This window comes from Echeneis naucrates, chromosome 19, assembly GCF_900963305.1.
Source record: "Echeneis naucrates chromosome 19, fEcheNa1.1, whole genome shotgun sequence".
NCBI lineage: Eukaryota > Metazoa > Chordata > Actinopteri > Carangiformes > Echeneidae > Echeneis > Echeneis naucrates.
Window position 1 is genome coordinate 9,181,985 of NC_042529.1, and position 17,728 is coordinate 9,199,712.

At 43.1% G+C, this 17,728-nt stretch overlaps 1 protein-coding gene across 4 annotated transcripts in view; it reads left to right on the top strand.

Moving 5' to 3' along the window:
- LOC115059712 (potassium voltage-gated channel subfamily C member 1-like) overlaps nucleotides 1-17,728 on the top strand; it is a 45,896-nt gene that overhangs the window by 7,617 nt on the left and 20,551 nt on the right. For all 4 annotated transcript variants that reach the window (XM_029527362.1, XM_029527363.1, XM_029527361.1 and 1 more), the window contains exons 2-3: nucleotides 356-1,056; nucleotides 16,487-17,468. In XM_029527362.1, the coding sequence (XP_029383222.1) occupies nucleotides 436-1,056; nucleotides 16,487-17,468 (1,603 nt within the window). In that variant the 5' untranslated portion in view covers nucleotides 356-435. The remainder of the gene's footprint in view (nucleotides 1-355; nucleotides 1,057-16,486; nucleotides 17,469-17,728) is intronic.

The window sequence follows — 17,728 nt, forward strand, 5'->3', positions numbered from 1 at the left end:
CTGACTCATGAATGTGCCCACAGCCACCTGTTTTTCATATGCTGCACTAATAAGTTGAAGGCATATTCTTAATTTTTGTTATGATTGTTTTTATTTTGCTACAGGATGCTGTGTTAGAAACATTTTCATCCCAGCACCCCCCCCCCCCCTCACTCCCCCTCCCCACCCTCTCTCATTCATTGCACCTGCACAAGGTCATCCTGCGCCTCCTCCATCATCTGATTATCAAGTGAATAATCGCACACAGAGCTGCTGTGACTGTGTGATTCTTTTATTTGTGTTGCAATGTTGATAATTCACATCTATTTCTCCCTTCTGCTGAAATTTCTGCCCTTTTTTTTCTCTCTCCCCGCAGACTCCTCAGTCTCCTCCCTCCTCCTCCTCCTCCTCCTCCCTTCGGTCTCTCTCATCCTCTCCCTCCCCCCCCGGTCCTCTATGCTCAGTTCGGTGTGTGTATCCTCTTTCAAAGGGCGCAAGGGTGGGAACAAGTCGTCCAACAAAGCATGTTACAGCGCAGACATGACTTGTCCGTCGGAAAGCGAGAAAATCGTGATAAACTGCGGGGGGGTGCGGCATGAGACCTACCGGAGCACCCTAAAAACGCTGCCCGGTACCCGCCTGTCGTGGCTCACCGAACCGGACGCGTTCAGCAACTTCGACTACGACCCCAAATTAGACGAGTTCTTCTTCGACCGACACCCGTCGGTGTTCTCCTTCATCCTCAACTACTACCGCACCGGGAAGTTGCACTGTCCCAACGACGTGTGCGGCCCCCTGTTCGAAGAGGAGCTGGCCTTCTGGGGCATCGATGAGACGGACGTGGAGGCGTGTTGCTGGATGAATTACCGGCAGCACCGGGATGCGGAGGAGGCGCTGGACAGCTTCGAGACTCCAGAACCGGACGCGCCTGACGACGATCCGGCGCTGGGCGGCGCGGACGGGGACTTGAAAAGACTGTGCATGCAGGAGGACGCCAGGAAAGCAGGCTGGTGGAAAACCTGGCAGCCCAAAATATGGGCACTGTTTGAAGACCCGTATTCATCCAAATATGCCCGGGTGAGTTACCTGTGTCTCCCCAGGAGGGAACAAGTTGTCTGTACTTGCATATCCCACCTCATTATGTCTCAGACTACTGCTTAAGTCATGATAAGTTTGAAAAACTTAGTTTTTTTTTTTTTTTTTTTTAGTCCTAAAGAAACCAGTCTTTGTCAGCTTCCTGCAGGACAATCCCTGATGGTATGTGTGTGATCCCTGTCAGCTCAGCTTATATTAAATGGCAGGATATAGACTTTCTGATATTGAATAATTAATGCTGATAGCACAGGAAAAATAAAAAAAAAGGGTATGGCAGGTACCAGCTGATGTAAAAGCTGTGGTTCTCCACCTCCATGTCTAGATATATTACATGTTTAAGGCGAGCTGGATTCACACCGAATGGCATTTTTATCACTGTCATAATTCCTAGTGCCGTATTCAAGCACTTGTGCAGGTTTAATACATATCTGCCTCCAAACACGCCATCCGCTGCGCCTGCTGCATCTAAACGCCTTCATTAGATCATATTTGTCCGTTTATGATGCACATCAAAGCGCTGTATTTCACGTTAGTCTTATTTATTGCAGCTCTGCTTCATGGAGGCTCACACGACGTCGAATCGTCATATTTGAAGCACAGGCCTGTTCCCTTCTTTGCCCTTGGTAGTGCTACACTCTGCTGGGTTGTTTTTTTGTCAGACCCCCTTGTCCCAGCTGAACAGTTCATGCCTTTTACGCACAGGCTTTATGGCTGTTACGCATAACTTGCTGCTATGATGGAATATCCTCTGTTGTTTTCATGTAAGCAGCGAATGATTTGCCTCTTCTAAGAAAATGTTTGATGGCATTTGATCATACAGGTGTAAGAGTAACAAGTACCCCTGACTGTGATCTTCAGCTCTGGCACATGAAAACAATTACAGTTGGCTTGTGATTCTTTATTCTCAGACCTTCCGTTTACAGACTGCTTTGATTTGTTTTTTTTGTTTTTTTTTCATCTATTTGTATGTCTCTTGATAGTTTTATCACCTTGAGGCTTGCCTGAGCTTTTTGTTAATAATATTTTTTATGCTGTGCCACTGTGTGAGTGAAGGCATATGAATGCATGCATAGTGTAGGTGCACATGCAAAACCAGACAGTCAGCAGACACCTGCAGTGGCCAGTTCAGCAGCCGGTATCTGAATGTGTGTGGAAAAAGAAAATCATTAATCACTGCACACTCAGCAATAAATACTTTATTTACTGTCACACATGAGGACAATAGGAGCACACACAGGCTCTTCCCTTTTCTACCCAAACACACACACATTAGTTTCCTCCGAAGGAAGAGGAAAGAGTCTGGCTGTTGCGGACCGAAAGTCTGGTTTAGGCCACCTGATCTTCCTCTCCAGACCTGGGATCAGGCAGGAAGTCCTACATAAACTGTCACGCTCATCCTAGTCCGATTGATTTCTCACCCCATCACTGCCCCTACGCAAAAAACATCATGTTGGGAAGTAGATGTTATGTTAGGAATGTAAATGATGTAGGCGAAGGAGAATTTTCAAATTGTAGGAACAATGCAAAAAGGTGCTTCACATACGTATATTAAGAGAATTGGATTTGGTCTTGAATTGTGTATTGTGTAGCGCGGGCACCATTTGCAGCGCTGCCATGCCTTGGATGGAAGCTACTGTACCTGCCGTCTAGCTGCTAGAATTATCTACATTATGTAATGTACAGTTTAACACCATGTCCACCGGCTGCACTGGCTAAGATCGTGCAAATCATACAAAACCTTCTATTTGTTGAGTGTGGCGGTTGCAGATACTGCTGTTTGTAATGTCACGTTGTGATGCCAGGAGTACAGAGCAGGTAGTAGGTGGGATTCGTTTCAGTGACTGCACAGACCTGGCTCTATTTGTGGGTGAGAGAAGCTCCGTTTCTCTCAGTTGGTCCAATATACCAGCACTATATGTCAGACTGTGGTGTGACCCAGATCACTCTTTCTGAAAGTAACCCGTCCAACAAGGCATCTTCTTTTGGTCTTTCGGTCAAGAGAGATGCAAAGTATATGTGAAGAGAAACAGAGCGAAGAAGAGAGGGTAGGACAGTATAAAAATGAGAGCTGATGTGGAAATACAATGAGACGTATGAGAGGGAGACGAGAGGAGAGACGTTACTATAATGATTTAAGGGGATTTTGTCTCCATGGCTGTGATGTAATGCATCAGCAATCAATGTTTTGATCAGTGTTCGAAATGCACACAGGACCTTTTTTTTTTTTTTTTTTTTTTTTATAAAGATAAATTGTACCCATTTGGCTCCTGGCCGTGTGAGGCTTGCTACCACAATGGCACACACATGTACAAACGCACACGTCCCGGTTTCTGTGCTGTCTTTTCTGCTGCAGTAGACATGGGAGAGAGGAGGAGGAGGAGGAGGGTAGGGGTGGGGTGGGGGGGCTCTGGAGGAAGAAGAAGGAGGTGGTGGGGTGGTGGGAGCGAGGATAGGCAGAGGAAGGGAAATGGAGAGGGGGAGAACAATGGGGGGAAAAGGTTCTAAAGGGGGAGACTGAGAGGGACACAGAGAGAAAACGAGGAAGGCAGAATGGTGAAGAGAGGTATTGAGATAAACAGGCAGGAGGTGACAACCACAGAGAGAGAGATGTTGCGTGATGGGGGTGGGTACCCTCGTCTTGGCATCTTCGATTATCTGTGACGGCTCGAGCCATCCAATCTCCTCACGCCAGCCCCCCTGACTGCCTATTGATTGATATTTTATTGATTATCCTCTCTTTTTGTTTGTTTTTATAGCCATTCTCTGTTTCTCTCTCACCTGTTCAAATCTGAGAACACTGACAAGGACTCTGGCGTTTTCAACTCTGCTCAATGGTAACCTGACTGTTAACCCACTACTAAAATTTATGGAAGTACATTTTACTGTTTGATGAGGTGCCATACAAAACAATTTGCATCTAATTTCTTTATTGATCCATCAGTGCCTGGGTGACAGAGATCTTGCACTGCAGCTCAGACAATGCTTGAAAGAATCTGATCTTTTCTCCTTTTATCCTCCATGTGCTAGTTTCTTTTCCTAAGTGTTTCAAACTCTGACAATGATCCTAATTGAATAGCTAAGGATCCATCAGTATGGATGAACTGTTTCGCCTGTGTTTTTTTGATCGAGCCGGAGCTAATCCAATTTGTAGTAATCACTTGTCACTCAGCAGGTTGACTGTATGCTGTTAAACTAAGATGGTAACGTTTGATTATTAACATTTTTTTCTTTTATGAAAACATAAATAGTTAAATAATTGCAATGGGAATTTCAGTACATGTGACAAATGCTGTGTGAAGTTACATGCCTATAAATTAAATACAAAATTAAATGCAATTGAAGTCATTTAACATACTGTACAATAACAGCAATGCAATAACATAAAAGATGCACAGTTTTGAATACACAGCATTTATAGATGTATTTTTTTCTCCTCATCTGCAATAATACTTAGACTATAGTATTCAATATGGCGGTCCTGTCACGGTGGGATCATGTAGTTTGACTATCCCACAGGTTTTTCTGCTGTGTTTTGGTCACTTTTTCTCTCATGCCAGAAGGGCACAGTTGTCTATGTCAGCAATCTCCTGACAAAGCACCATTTTGTAGCTCAGCATGTAAAATATGCCCCTTTGCCCCTTTCCAAATCTGACTTTTTCTGTGCCTGTATTTGATTCATTTTGGTGGGGGTAGGGGGTAGGACTGTGTCTCGAACCCCCCCCCCCCCCCCCCCGCCCCCAACCCCCCCGAAGGTCATGTCTTGTGGTACATTGTTTGCTGTTCTTTTCCACAGTGTCCAGTGCTGGAGCGCACAATGCTGTCGTAAACACAAATGTGACCTGCCACTGTGCCAGACAACCTCAGAACAGGTCATCTCTAGGTAGAAAATCACTGGGCTGGACAGAAAATAGAGAAAAGATGTATTGACAGATATTAGTGTATATATAGACATAGTGTTGGGTGCAGAAGTTCGCTGGGGGCATGCTTTAGGTGACATTACCACTTTTATCGGGAACATTGCATTACACCTTGAGGGCACGAGAAGCTGAGTTGTGTGTGGGTTCATATATTATCATATGTTAAAAAGGAGCGGGACCAGTGGCTGCTTATCCAACTAGTTACTTCAAAGGATTGCCAGGAAGGTTTTATATCTCCTGTTCAGCAAAGAATGGTGTCAATATCAGAAATTCATTTCTACTGTATAGTTGTCGCAAATTATTTTGCAGCAGTTTTGTTTGCTGCATAGCTCAGTTGGGATATCTATAAACTCCCACATCTGGCCAGAGCTTAATGGGATTTGTGGGGAAGGGGATGTTTCATTGTTTGCGCAGTTCCAGGCCAATCAGTTTTTTGTTATTTTAATGGTGTGCTGAAAGGTCTGAAGTTTGTATAATAAAATTTTGCTCCTTTCATCAACAGAGTTTTGTATTTGCGCTTCCAAGTTGTTTCCGTTGAAGTGTCCAAATCGTGCAGAAAGGCTTATTTCCACTTTCCATTCTTGTTTCTTTCCCAGTGGGCTTCATCTGCAAATAGCAAAGAGAGGGAAAAGAGGCCTTCATTTTATTCTCTTGTGGCAAATTCATTTCTCCATCACTGGTGATAGAATGAGACTCTGCACTTACACAACCATTCGGCATATAAGCAATATTTAGAAAACACGTCTGAAAATAGCTAAAGCGCCAAATATGTCTTGACAGAGAAAAAAAAGGATGGAGGGAAGTATTCTTAGGTGCTCACCAAGTTCATTATGGTAAACTGTTTTCCTCAAACAGTAGTTGCTGGCAGGGCCGTGATAATTAGTCAACCTGACTTTCCTGCGCCTGCAATTGATAAATGTCTTGCGTTCTGTTTCAATTTTCCCTGACACAGTTTTGTTCCACAGGACTTCTCATGTGGTGTTTGCATCCTCGGAACTCACTGTCCCTCTGGTCGCTGCCTTGTGACTCGAGTGCTGCCTGTTGGTGATACTTTCCTGAATAGATTGTCTCACAAAAAGAACAGAAACATGATCTTTCTGTTAAATCAGGCTGAAGCAGAAGTGAAGTGTTGAAAAGTTGAAGTTTTGCATTTGGATTTCTGATGTTCAGAGTTTTGTGCTAACATCGTCTGTTTGTTTTCATCATTTGACAGGGGTTTGAGAGTACTTGTATGTAATTTGAATACTCTTTTTTTTTTTTTCGGAATTAAGGACAAAAGTTCTTTGGGTATGAAAGTAAAACTTGTGGCACATATATTTCCAAATCTGGACAGATTCTCATTGTGATCATCTGGTATGTGTGCCAGAATTACTCCAGATGTGGAAGTAATATCTAAACGCTGATTCCGCATGCATATGGGGGCATTTATGGACCGTTGGAACAGACCCATTTTGTGTCAAAAACAAATGCCTTTTCCGATCTTTGCAGCTGTAAATCGGTGTCCTGGATTGTTCTTTGCTGTTGTTGTTGTCCATTTGAAATCGGTGCTGGATCAATACACCTGGAGCCAGCATTTGGCTAGCAGAGTGTATCTTGGAATAAAAACTGTAAACAGGGAGAAACAGCTAGCTTAGCACTGTCAACAAGTATCAAAATTCACCTGCCAGTGCCACAGAACTTTACTGTTTTCCATGATAAGCATAGTTTGTTTATATCTTGTTTGACAGAAAACAAACTGTTTAATTGAAACAAAACCCAAACTTATTTAACTTTTACAACAGTAATGTTTACAAGACAGCATGGTTGTAGATCATTGAGCTTTAAACATGGTACCATCACACAGAGCCAGGCTAACTGTTCCCCTCAGTTTCCAGTCTTTATGCTAAGCTCTGTATATTCAGTACCTTCGATTATCACCTCACAGGTCAACTAGTAGATTATATTTGATTTGCAGCATCAGAAAGGCAAAGAACAGCAACATTTTTAATACTTTCTCTCCATGTCCATCTCAGCCATCTTCCTCATCCTGCTTCAGTCCATTAATTCGTGCTGATTAAGTGCTGAATCAGCAGCCCGTGCCCCTACGCTGACAGCCACTTAGTTGGACCTTGTGGTAAACTCCAGACATTTTGCTCTAATGCTCTGGAATTTAAATGACTTCGGAAACTGGCATGGTGGAGAGCTCACAAAGTGCCAGAGCCAGTTACAGGGGTGGGAGTGTGTATTCCCTCAATGGGGTAAATCTTGTCAAAACACATGAGAGGACATTGCATTATGTAGTAAAGTCACACAAACAGTCACACGCAGGACAATGTGTATATGTAAACAAACAGGGACAGGAAAAAAATTTTAGAATTTTTCTTCCTGCATCAAGATGGTTTAGCTATCCATGAGCAATACACACACACATGCTAAAGAAAGACCAAATGTTGTACAGAAACACATTTACCCACTTCCATGAATGCATCTTATATTTGACCCCATCGAACAGCTGGCTGACCGTAAATCATTCTCAGTACACTCACCTTTGCACATTGGCCCATACTCTGTAAGTGTAGCTGCCCATAAACCATTCAGCTAAGTGTTCACACTCACAGCACACGGATAAATCACTGCATATGACACGCCTCCACATGCAACCCTGCAGTTCACCCTCGCACATGAGTGTCCCAAATGCACGTTTAACAAAGGCAGTAAGCAACAAGCTCAATGTTCATTAGCTGCTGAGTGAATTAGTGGGCGTGTTTTCCATTTTCAGAATTCTAGGACTAAAAAAAAGCATTGTTTAAAAGTTTTTTCCCAATTAATTAACAATGTTCAGAATATTCATGAGCTGAGCAAATCACAGATATGAGTCAAATCCCAGTTCCTGACGGTCACCATGCTGGTGTGAACACATCTCTTTAACAGTTTTGTGTGTTTTCACGTAGTTGGCCACGTGTCGACAAAGTGGCACTGAAACAGTCGAACTGGATCCCTGCTCACTCCCTCGGAAAATGGCATTGGAGGACTTCCCTGGGACAATTCCTGTGTGACCATCTGCTTCCTCGTGATTGTACCTTGTGTCCAAGTGGCAGTGGAGTGGAGGGAGAGCACGTGCACCAATCAAACGACCACTGAAATTGGAAGCATGCTCAAGAACAGTTTTTAACAGTTTGATGTGGGAGTTTATTTGGAAGGATGTTTTTCAGAGGATGATATTGAGATCAGGACACTGTCCCAAAGAAACGGTGACTTGACAGAGCGGTTTTAGGAAAATTGCAGGAGCAAGCTTAAATGCAGGCAGTCATCGCAGTTAAAAAGATTTATTTGATTTATGTGCCTCGGACAATACAAGCAGGACAGGAGAGGACGAAGAGGGTGAGGAGGGGCGGTAAAAGGGAGGATTGGCTAAGACGGAGACGGCCGCATTGCAAGGACAAGTGCATACAGCATGCTGCAGTAATACAAAGCAGAGAGGGAACACACACGTGTGGTTCGCTCACCTCCGCGCAGTGTTTGTCTTCAAAAACGTTGGACAGGACTGCAGTGGGTGTGTGTGCGCGTGTGAACTTACAAATTCAACTGTTGTGAGTCAGGAGTCAAGTCATTTAGGGAATCTCTGGAAATGAAGTCTGCATTGTGATTGAAATTTTTACCAGCATCAATTCCAGGAGCGTTGACCTCAGAGAGTCAGAAAGTAAAGTATATGTCGGGATTACCCAGAGCAGAAGCTAATTAGATTTTTAAGTTCAGCGCAGTCCCCTTTCAACTTCCACTGCTCCTCTTGGTTTCAGGTGTTTCATACGCCTCATGCATGGATATGACACTCTCACACCGTGTGTCCATGTCTCTTGCACATATGCAACCATCCCATTATATCCTTCCTCCCCGTCTGTCCGCACCTCTACTTTTACCAGTCCCAACCTTCACCACGCCTCACTTCTCCTGCCCTTCATTATCCTGTAGTGTGACCCACGTTGGGTGCCAGCCGGCCGTTAGCTGTGTCCTCAACCTATTTCTATTGCACTTTCCCAGAGGTGAGGCATGACTGTAGTTCCTCTGGGATGGACAGAGAGCTGGTGCGGACTGAAGGGTCACAAGAATTCGATATCTCCTCTGACATTGTTTTCTGCCTATTGTCAGTCTGTTTTATCAGCTGCCGTAGATCTCCTCCTCTGTTGAGCTCAGGTGCCACTGGATCAGTCCACCTTGAAATCGAGACTGTGATGCAGTGGTTGCGCCAACACTCTTAAAACCTTCGGACTTGTTATTGCAGCACAATGAGGCTGACTATGTGGGCATGCATGAATATAATTGGCAATATGCTGAAATGACCAATTGATTGACCGATTTTCCTATTGCCAAATATTGGATTATCAATTATTTATTTAAACAGTAATCATAGCCACCATTGGCTGATGACTGTTTTGTGCATATTTTCGGCTGTTTCTTGGCTGGCAGTCTAAGCTAAGATAATCGCCACCCGCAGTTGTTTCATTTGTATCTACTGTCCAGATAAAGGAGAGGAATCGCTGTCTTTTAATCTTCCCTTTTAACTTCCAGCAAGAAAATGCCCTCTCTAAAATGTCAAATATATTTGACAAGAAACAAAGATAAAGAAAGGACAGATGACATGCAACAAGGATCTGCGATTGGACTCGAACTAATGGATGTCACAGCCGGGATTAAATCGTGGTCAGCATAAACTCCCAGCCTGCAAACTCGGAGTGTTTTGATATGCGACCAAATGAATAATCCAAACTCATTCAGTTAGTTTTTTTATGCAGTATCAAGTGCATTTAGGAGACTTGATGCTGAATGACAGCCTGAATACTCTAACTGTGGTTAACATGCTTGGACACATTTCATGAGCCATGTCTGCATACATCAAACTCACATGAGGAAGCTTTGAGGTAGACGGTCAAAAACAGCTAGGAGCCCCTGAAATGCAGACAAGTGAAAGACATGTTTTCTGTGCTGTTGTCTCTTCCTCTCTGTTCATCCCTCTCTCAGCATTCCCACTCAGTTTTCCTGCTTGTCCATTTCACACACCATGTCCCTGAAGGGAACCCGTTTGACATTTTAGTTATTCTCTTTGTCTTGTCCGACAGTGTTTGACTGTTCGGTTTAGCCTAATGTAACAAAGCCTTCCTTTTCAACAAGACGAAGACGATGACGACGGCGGCGGCACAAATGATGGCTATTCCTGTGAACTGCCCAGGTTATAATCCCACTGCACACTAAGTGGCTACTATGAAAGTCTCTGAGTGATGGCAGAGCCATTCACCCTAAAATAATAGATTAATCACCCAATGCCACTCTAATGTAATGCACGGGTTGCCCTTCAGTGTGTCTCATCCTTAAACATTCATTTTTCATGGCTGATCCAGGTAAAGATTTCAAACCATTCTTCACTATCATTGCTGGCACTGCAGCAATGGTCACCGATTTGCTTTGTCCTCTGGGAAAGACTACACGTTTCTCTGTCCTCCTGTGAACAGTCCATCATACATCGCTATCATGGAACAAAAGCCCCATCAATAAGATACCCAATCCTTCATTTGTCTTTATGTTTCTGTCAAGGTCACGTTCCCTTAACCTGGCAAATGAAAATCCTTTCCTGAACGCTCACAGTTCTGCCTCTTGTGCCTCTATATTCAGCCCTTTATGCCAGCTGTAGGAGCAGTATTTGGCTTAGTCCTGTCCTTGGTGCCTGAAAGCAGAGGCTAACGCAGTGGTTGTCATGGTGACAGAGAGCCAGGCAGGGCTGTGGTAATACTGTAATGATAAAGCTCTTCTGGATGGTGCCGCAGTAAACACAGCGCCACTAGGGTCCCGTTAAGGAAGAGCGCGGCACACCGCCGTGCATGCAAAATGCCTGTAGGGCTAATATCAGCCTCCTCGGTCATATCACTTACATTCATGCTCGCCCAACACCTCCTCCTTCCTTCCTCTTTATTGCACCCTTGCTCTCTGCCCTGCTCTCGCTCCCCGTGATTGTTGAGATTCACGCCATTGTCTTCTCTCCTCTGCTCATCTCCTTTGCCTCCATTCCTGCACTCTCTTCATTCATCCATCGAAACACAATCAAGACTGTCTGTCATCTACTTCCTTTCACAGTCTCTCTCTCTCCCTCTCGCTCTCTCAAAGGCTCTTTCTCATTTGCCTCCGTCTCCCTTTCTCTCTCCATCTTTGACTCCTGCTCTTTCAAATTTATGTTGATGATTTTTCAAATCTAATTTCAGAGTCTAGAGAGCAAGTGAGACTCTATTGGGTCTTGAAGGTCGTTGGTCTGCAGGTGTCACACATGCTAGCATTGCTGTAGGGAATTCAGTGCATTAGGCTTCACACTATCATTACAGTGAGTCTCTGAATCATATATCCAGAGCATTAACGTGGCTGTTCGGTCCAGAACACACACACACACACACACACACACACACTCACACTCACACTCACAGACTGCCTAAGGAGATAAATAAGTGTGAAGTGACAGATTGCTGCTCCTCCTTTTATCATCTTCCTCCACCTTTTCTTTCCCTCTCTCTATCCGCTCCTTCTCTCTCCATCACCTCAATGCAGTGCTCATGTAGCTACCACTCACTCACTGCGATCGGCATGTACACACGCACGCATGCACGTACACACAGACACGCGCACACTCACGCTCCCTGTGCCCATAGGCTGTTTGGCTCTCTTATGTGGTGAGTCATGTCCACACACACACTTGTGCCAGGCACTTACGCCAACACATGTATGCCTGGGTGCGTACAGTATACACAAAGACATGATGAATAGCTTTAAGTTTATTAGTGTTCAAGCAGTGGGAGTGCTTCTCAATCTTTCCTCGCACACATGCTGCTGCATTTTTAAAAAGGACAGACTGCGGTGATGGATTGATCAATATTGATTTGATGTTCAGATCTTCAGTGTAATCCACTGTGCTCTGCCATTTTGAAATACTGTTTGATTTAATTACACAAACTATCAACCTTTGTTCCACCAGGATTGTTGTATTGTGGCTTATAACAATGGCATTAGAAAATTAATTACAATTTTAATAGGTTAAAGCTGCACTGAGCATGTTGTCATTAACTACCAAGGGTTCATTTTTACCCGTCCTCAGACCTGAATGTTCGGCTGACATTACTGAGTCAAACTTTGTCTGCACTTGTTTCCTCACTAATGTCCAGGAACACGTTTTGTTTTTCGTTCTCTGCATATCGGATTGAAGCACAGACGTGCTGTTTCCTGAGCGTATAGGATTTCCCACCAGTGAAAGCACCTGACACCAAAGTTTAATTTAGAAAATCATGGTGAAACTCCAAATCAGGAGAGGCTTCGCAGTTATGTCATAAATCTCTGGTGTTCTGGCTGTATCATTACTGAGACACAAAAAAAATATTGTTTCTGTGTGGATGCTTATTAATCCAGTAATGTATGCAGTTCAATTTTCAATTTCTTTGTGTTTTATTTCAGATTTATTTACCAATAATCAGAAAATTTGATCAAAACTATAGTTAACCCTTTTATATCAGAATTTTGAGCTGATTGATATTTTCTCCGTTTTTGGAAGACGTTTCCAGTACAAAGTATGTTCTTATCTCTTTGTTTTAACATTCTATATATTATTTGTGATTTATTTATACTGGACGGAGTAAGAGAAGAACATATAGAGTCAATCTGTGAATCAAACAAGCTTTTGTGCTCCCGAGGCACGTGCCCCGGCCGTTCAGGTCGCTCCCACGAAGTGTATTCTTGCAGCAGTAAACAAATGTGCACGCGACATGGTTTAAACTGAACGGTTGTGATTAGAAAGTACTTTTCAGTGAACAATGAGCTTCATGAACAGTGTTGTGCTACATCAGTTCGAACATGAAGGCCTTTTTTTATCTGAATCTTTGATTTGAACTCGCCATGGCTGTACAGATTGTAATAGTGAGAGTTTTAATGCACTTGTACTAAGTACATGCTGACCTCCCTCTGTCCCTCTGCTTGGCAGAATTTACTTTTATGGCTAAGGCCTGTCATTTGCTATCAGTGTTCAATGTCCCGATAGCGCTCCCTCTCTTTCTCTGTCTTCACGATCCTTCTCTCACTATCACTTCTCTTTAAAAGTTCTCTTGGTATGACACAGTCACATCATGTCTGGATCATCAGACCAATGAGCATCTACCTGAGCCTAGCTTAGCAAATCTTACTTTGTGAGCCTTAACTCTGATAGAATTTGAATTATTCTCACCATTCTGGCATTTGTTCCTGAGCTTCTCTCTATTCAATCATGCTCTGTCGTTTTTTCTGGACTGCTGCAACTTATTCCTTTGTGCCTCTCTATGCATGGTTCCACAACGTCTGGTCTGCCACCCCCTCCTGTGTCTCCACCCATGTAGCCTACATAAAAGTATGTTGCTGCAGTTTTTCTGCTATTTTATGTTTGCAGTCTCCTACGAGCATTAGTTTGTACACAGGAAATGAGTCTCTCCCTCAGCCTGAGAAGCACTGCAGCATGATAAAACTTAAGACAGATCTTCTACCACTGTATCTGGTTATGACATTATTCACATCATTAACGTTCTCGCAAGCAACAGTAACATGGAAAATAAAAGCAAAAGACCTCAAGGCAAAATTCTTGTTGTTGCCCTGATTTCTAGATGCAAAGAGATTGTGGTGCTCAGCCAGTGAGAACATCCTGAGCAGGTCCTGCTGGTGCTATCCTGCCTCCCTGGCACGGGGGTGGGGGCTGCTATGGGGGTAGAGGTAGGATTGAGAACCTCAGTGTGTGTGTGTGTGTGTGTGAGTGAGTGTGTTTTCACGATACAGAGGGGGAGAGCACTGCAGCAATCTGAGAAAGTAGGTCAGACACCGACTAGCGAGAAACATATAAAGAAGAAAAGAGGTTGAGAAGGAAGGGGGAGAAAGGAAAGTGTAGAGAAGGAGTAGAGGGGGAGGAAAAAGAACTTAGGTGAAAACAAACCTGATGAATACATTACAAAACTATCTAGAGTCTAAAGAGATATTCCTAGTAAAATTATGTCATTACAATATATACCCAGCCTTCCTTTACCCGTCAATGTAAACGAACATAAACTACAATAACCTACTTCAGTAACAAGCCAACCACCTTTGTGATAATGTAACAGTAAACGGACACTGATACAGCAATCCAAAAGCAGAGGTTGGACATTGATGTCTACTTCATGGCTGTCTTTCCTGGAAGGTCACTTCTGCTGGCTAAATGCTTGTCAGTGAATCTCATTAAATACAGCGAGTCAAAGTCTTAAGCCCTTAAATCCTTAGTCTGATTCTGCCACGGAGGCAAATATATGCATACTAAGGCTGTTCAGATTTCAGTATTGAGAAGAGCTCAAAGAGAGATGGGAGACCTTTCAAGAAAATAAGTGGTACTGGTTCCCTCCATTTGCTTAGTTTTAAGGCTTGGTCATATAAGTATGCTGCTCTTGATATTACATAAGTGCATAATGTTGAGAATACACAGTGACACGCACCATACACTGAGGGCACTCAGGCTTCTTATAAATATGGACTCCACTCAAGTTTGAATTACCTTTCTCTTTTGCTCTTCAGGCCAAGTCTGTGTTTTATTATTTATTTGATAAAGCTAAAAGTATACTGCATCTATAAATATACTTCAGGGCTTGTCGGAATGGGCCGCAACAGGGGAAGATTGTGCAATAGCCACGCACACACTGGCGTTATCATGCTGCTGCAGTTGATTCACCGACAATTGAATCAGCTACAGTAGATTAATAAGCTTGGGTACATATAGACACTCAGCCTGGAGATCACTCAGACTCCCAGAACTAAGAAAATTGCCTTTGAATGATAAAAAAAAAATAAGCAAACCTGAAAAAGAAACCCTGGAAAACAATAGAGATCTCTGTGGTGGGACACTGTGGTGTGCCAGTTTATTTTATTTTTTTTTGTTTTGCATTCATGAAATTTACCCCGAGGAAAAAGAGCTGGATGAACAAGTAGCAATGGAACTGTAATAGTTGTAAGATTTCATTTGTAAAAAGGACATGAAGACGATGATGGCCGAGGCAAAGGGCAAGAGAAATTTGAACTTTTCTATCGTTTTTTGTTCACATTAATAACACAGTTTTGGTGTTTTAGGTGAACCTCAAGGTACTTCAGTAACTTCTTTACTGCCAACTTTACCCAACCCAGATGTTGGAAATACAGGAGGCAGATGGACAACAATGTCAAGTCTCACACAGCCGTTATGTTTATGAACCAATTCCTAACTTGAGACTTGGAAAACATTTTTACATCTAAGATACAAGGGAAGAGATAGAACAAGAGCAAAAAAAAAAATTAATAGAAAATAGTGAATAGCAAATAAAGATTTGCAGGGTCTTACATCCTATTACAAATCTATAAACAAATGTCTGTTTACGAAAAACTGAAGTTCAACTTTGACAGTTGCACTGCTTAACCCGAGTTTTGACACACAGAGAGTGAAGTGTGGTTTCTCACTTCTTTACTGGACTGTGGCGTACAAATGATCACTTCTTTATTTATCTTATCCTTACAGCTTCTTGTCTTTCTCGTCCCTCCATCCCATCCTGTTCCCTCTCTGGTTCACATTAGTGGTATTTTTATACTACCCATGTCTTCCTTTTCTTTTTCTGACATTAAAGCATTACTTTTGCTCTCCATCTCTTCTGCAATTTTCTGTCATGTCGTGAGGAACCATAAGAGGTCTGTCTGAGGCAGGTCCCTCTGGCTTTTGCATTTATTTGTATTTAATTTGAATTATTATGTTAATCTTTTGAAAGAACGCTATTTTTAAGAATGAAATATCGCATTTACATACAAGCACATGAGAATAAGCTCCTTTTTAGAAGAGTTTGATATTGGACTGATATAATTAGTAATTTGATGAACTTATAAAGGCAGTAAAATGTCATTTTACTGCAGGCACATGATATGACATGTCATTGACAGCACATCTTTTTTTACACCTTCATTGTTCATCACAATCATTTATGAATGTCAGATATAATCTGGTTAGACCTAATCAGTCTGATTGTCCTTGGTGTCGATCTTATCTGGTCAAATTGTGTAAAAGTTGTCTTCAGGAAAGGTCCACTTGCCTGCTATACTGTTACAAAAGAAGTCTTTTTTTTTTTTTTGGAAACATATTTTTCTTACAGGTTTGTGGAAAATATTCCTGGCTCCATTTCAGAATGGGTTCAACTACACAAATATGAAGATCTAGTGAAGTCGACCATGACAGCCACTATCAGAGTTAGAAGTAGTTCTGGGTTTGGGTTGGGTTTAATTACATACTCCAATTATTTGGCTTTGCTTTCAGCTTGAGGTTTCAAACTGCACTAAAGCTCTAGTTTTTCTTTATGCTTTTATTTTCTTATGTTGGTTTGGCTGAATTTTCTTGATTTGCATCTGACTCTTCCCCCCTTCCCTTACTTTCTTTTTCTCCTTTCTCTTCCTGTCTTTTTTCTGTTTGCTGGTTTCTTCCTTTCTTCTAGTATGTGGCATTTGGCTCCCTATTCTTCATCCTCATCTCCATCTCCACTTTCTGCATGGAGACGCATGAGGCCTTCAACACCATCATCAACAAAACAGAGAACGTCACGGTGGGCAACACAACCCGTGAGGAGATTGTATACGAGGTGGTGACTGACAGCTGGTTGACGTATGTGGAGGGTGTATGTGTCATCTGGTTCACGATTGAGGTCCTGCTGAGAGTCACCTTCTGCCCAGATAAGTTTGAATTCTTCAAAAGCACCCTCAACATCATCGACTTTGTCGCCATCCTGCCCTTCTATCTGGAAGTGGGCCTAAGTGGTCTGTCTTCCAAAGCTGCCAAGGATGTCCTGGGCTTCCTCCGTGTCGTCAGATTTGTCCGTATCCTCCGAATCTTCAAGCTCACTCGCCACTTTGTGGGTCTCCGTGTCCTCGGCCACACCCTTCGTGCCAGTACCAATGAATTCCTCCTGCTCATCATCTTCTTGGCCCTTGGTGTCCTCATCTTTGCCACCATGATCTACTATGCCGAACGAATTGGTGCAGACCCGGATGATCCGACAGCCAGCGCTCACACCAACTTCAAGAACATCCCAATTGGATTTTGGTGGGCCGTTGTGACCATGACCACGCTGGGCTATGGGGATATGTATCCAGAGACGTGGTCTGGGATGCTAGTGGGTGCGCTCTGTGCCTTGGCTGGTGTGCTGACCATTGCTATGCCTGTGCCTGTCATTGTCAACAACTTTGGCATGTACTACTCTCTTGCCATGGCCAAACAAAAGCTGCCCAAAAAGAAGAACAAACATATCCCCCGAGCACCGCAACCAGGGTCCCCCAACTACTGCAAGCCAGACGCCCTGGCGATGGCTACTGCCTCACCGCAAAGAATCTTGGGAAATGTCCTAGGTGGAGTGATGGGAACGGGAGGCGTAGGGGGTGACTGTCCTCTTGCCCAAGAAGAAATTATAGAGATTAACAGAGGTGAGAGATCTGTTTTCCTCATAGTCCACTTTTATATATATATAATCAAAGTAAGTTACAATGAGTGTGCTTCTGGGAAATTTGCCAGTTAGGCATGAATGCTGATGTTTCCAGAGATCCTGTGTAGGATGAGAGTGGTATAATATCGAGAGAAGGAAGTGCTAGTACTATCAAGAAATGATGCATAGTTTATTCTGGAACCACCCTGGAGTAATCACTGGCCCATCAGAAGTCATGTGTAATTTATGATCAACTGGTAG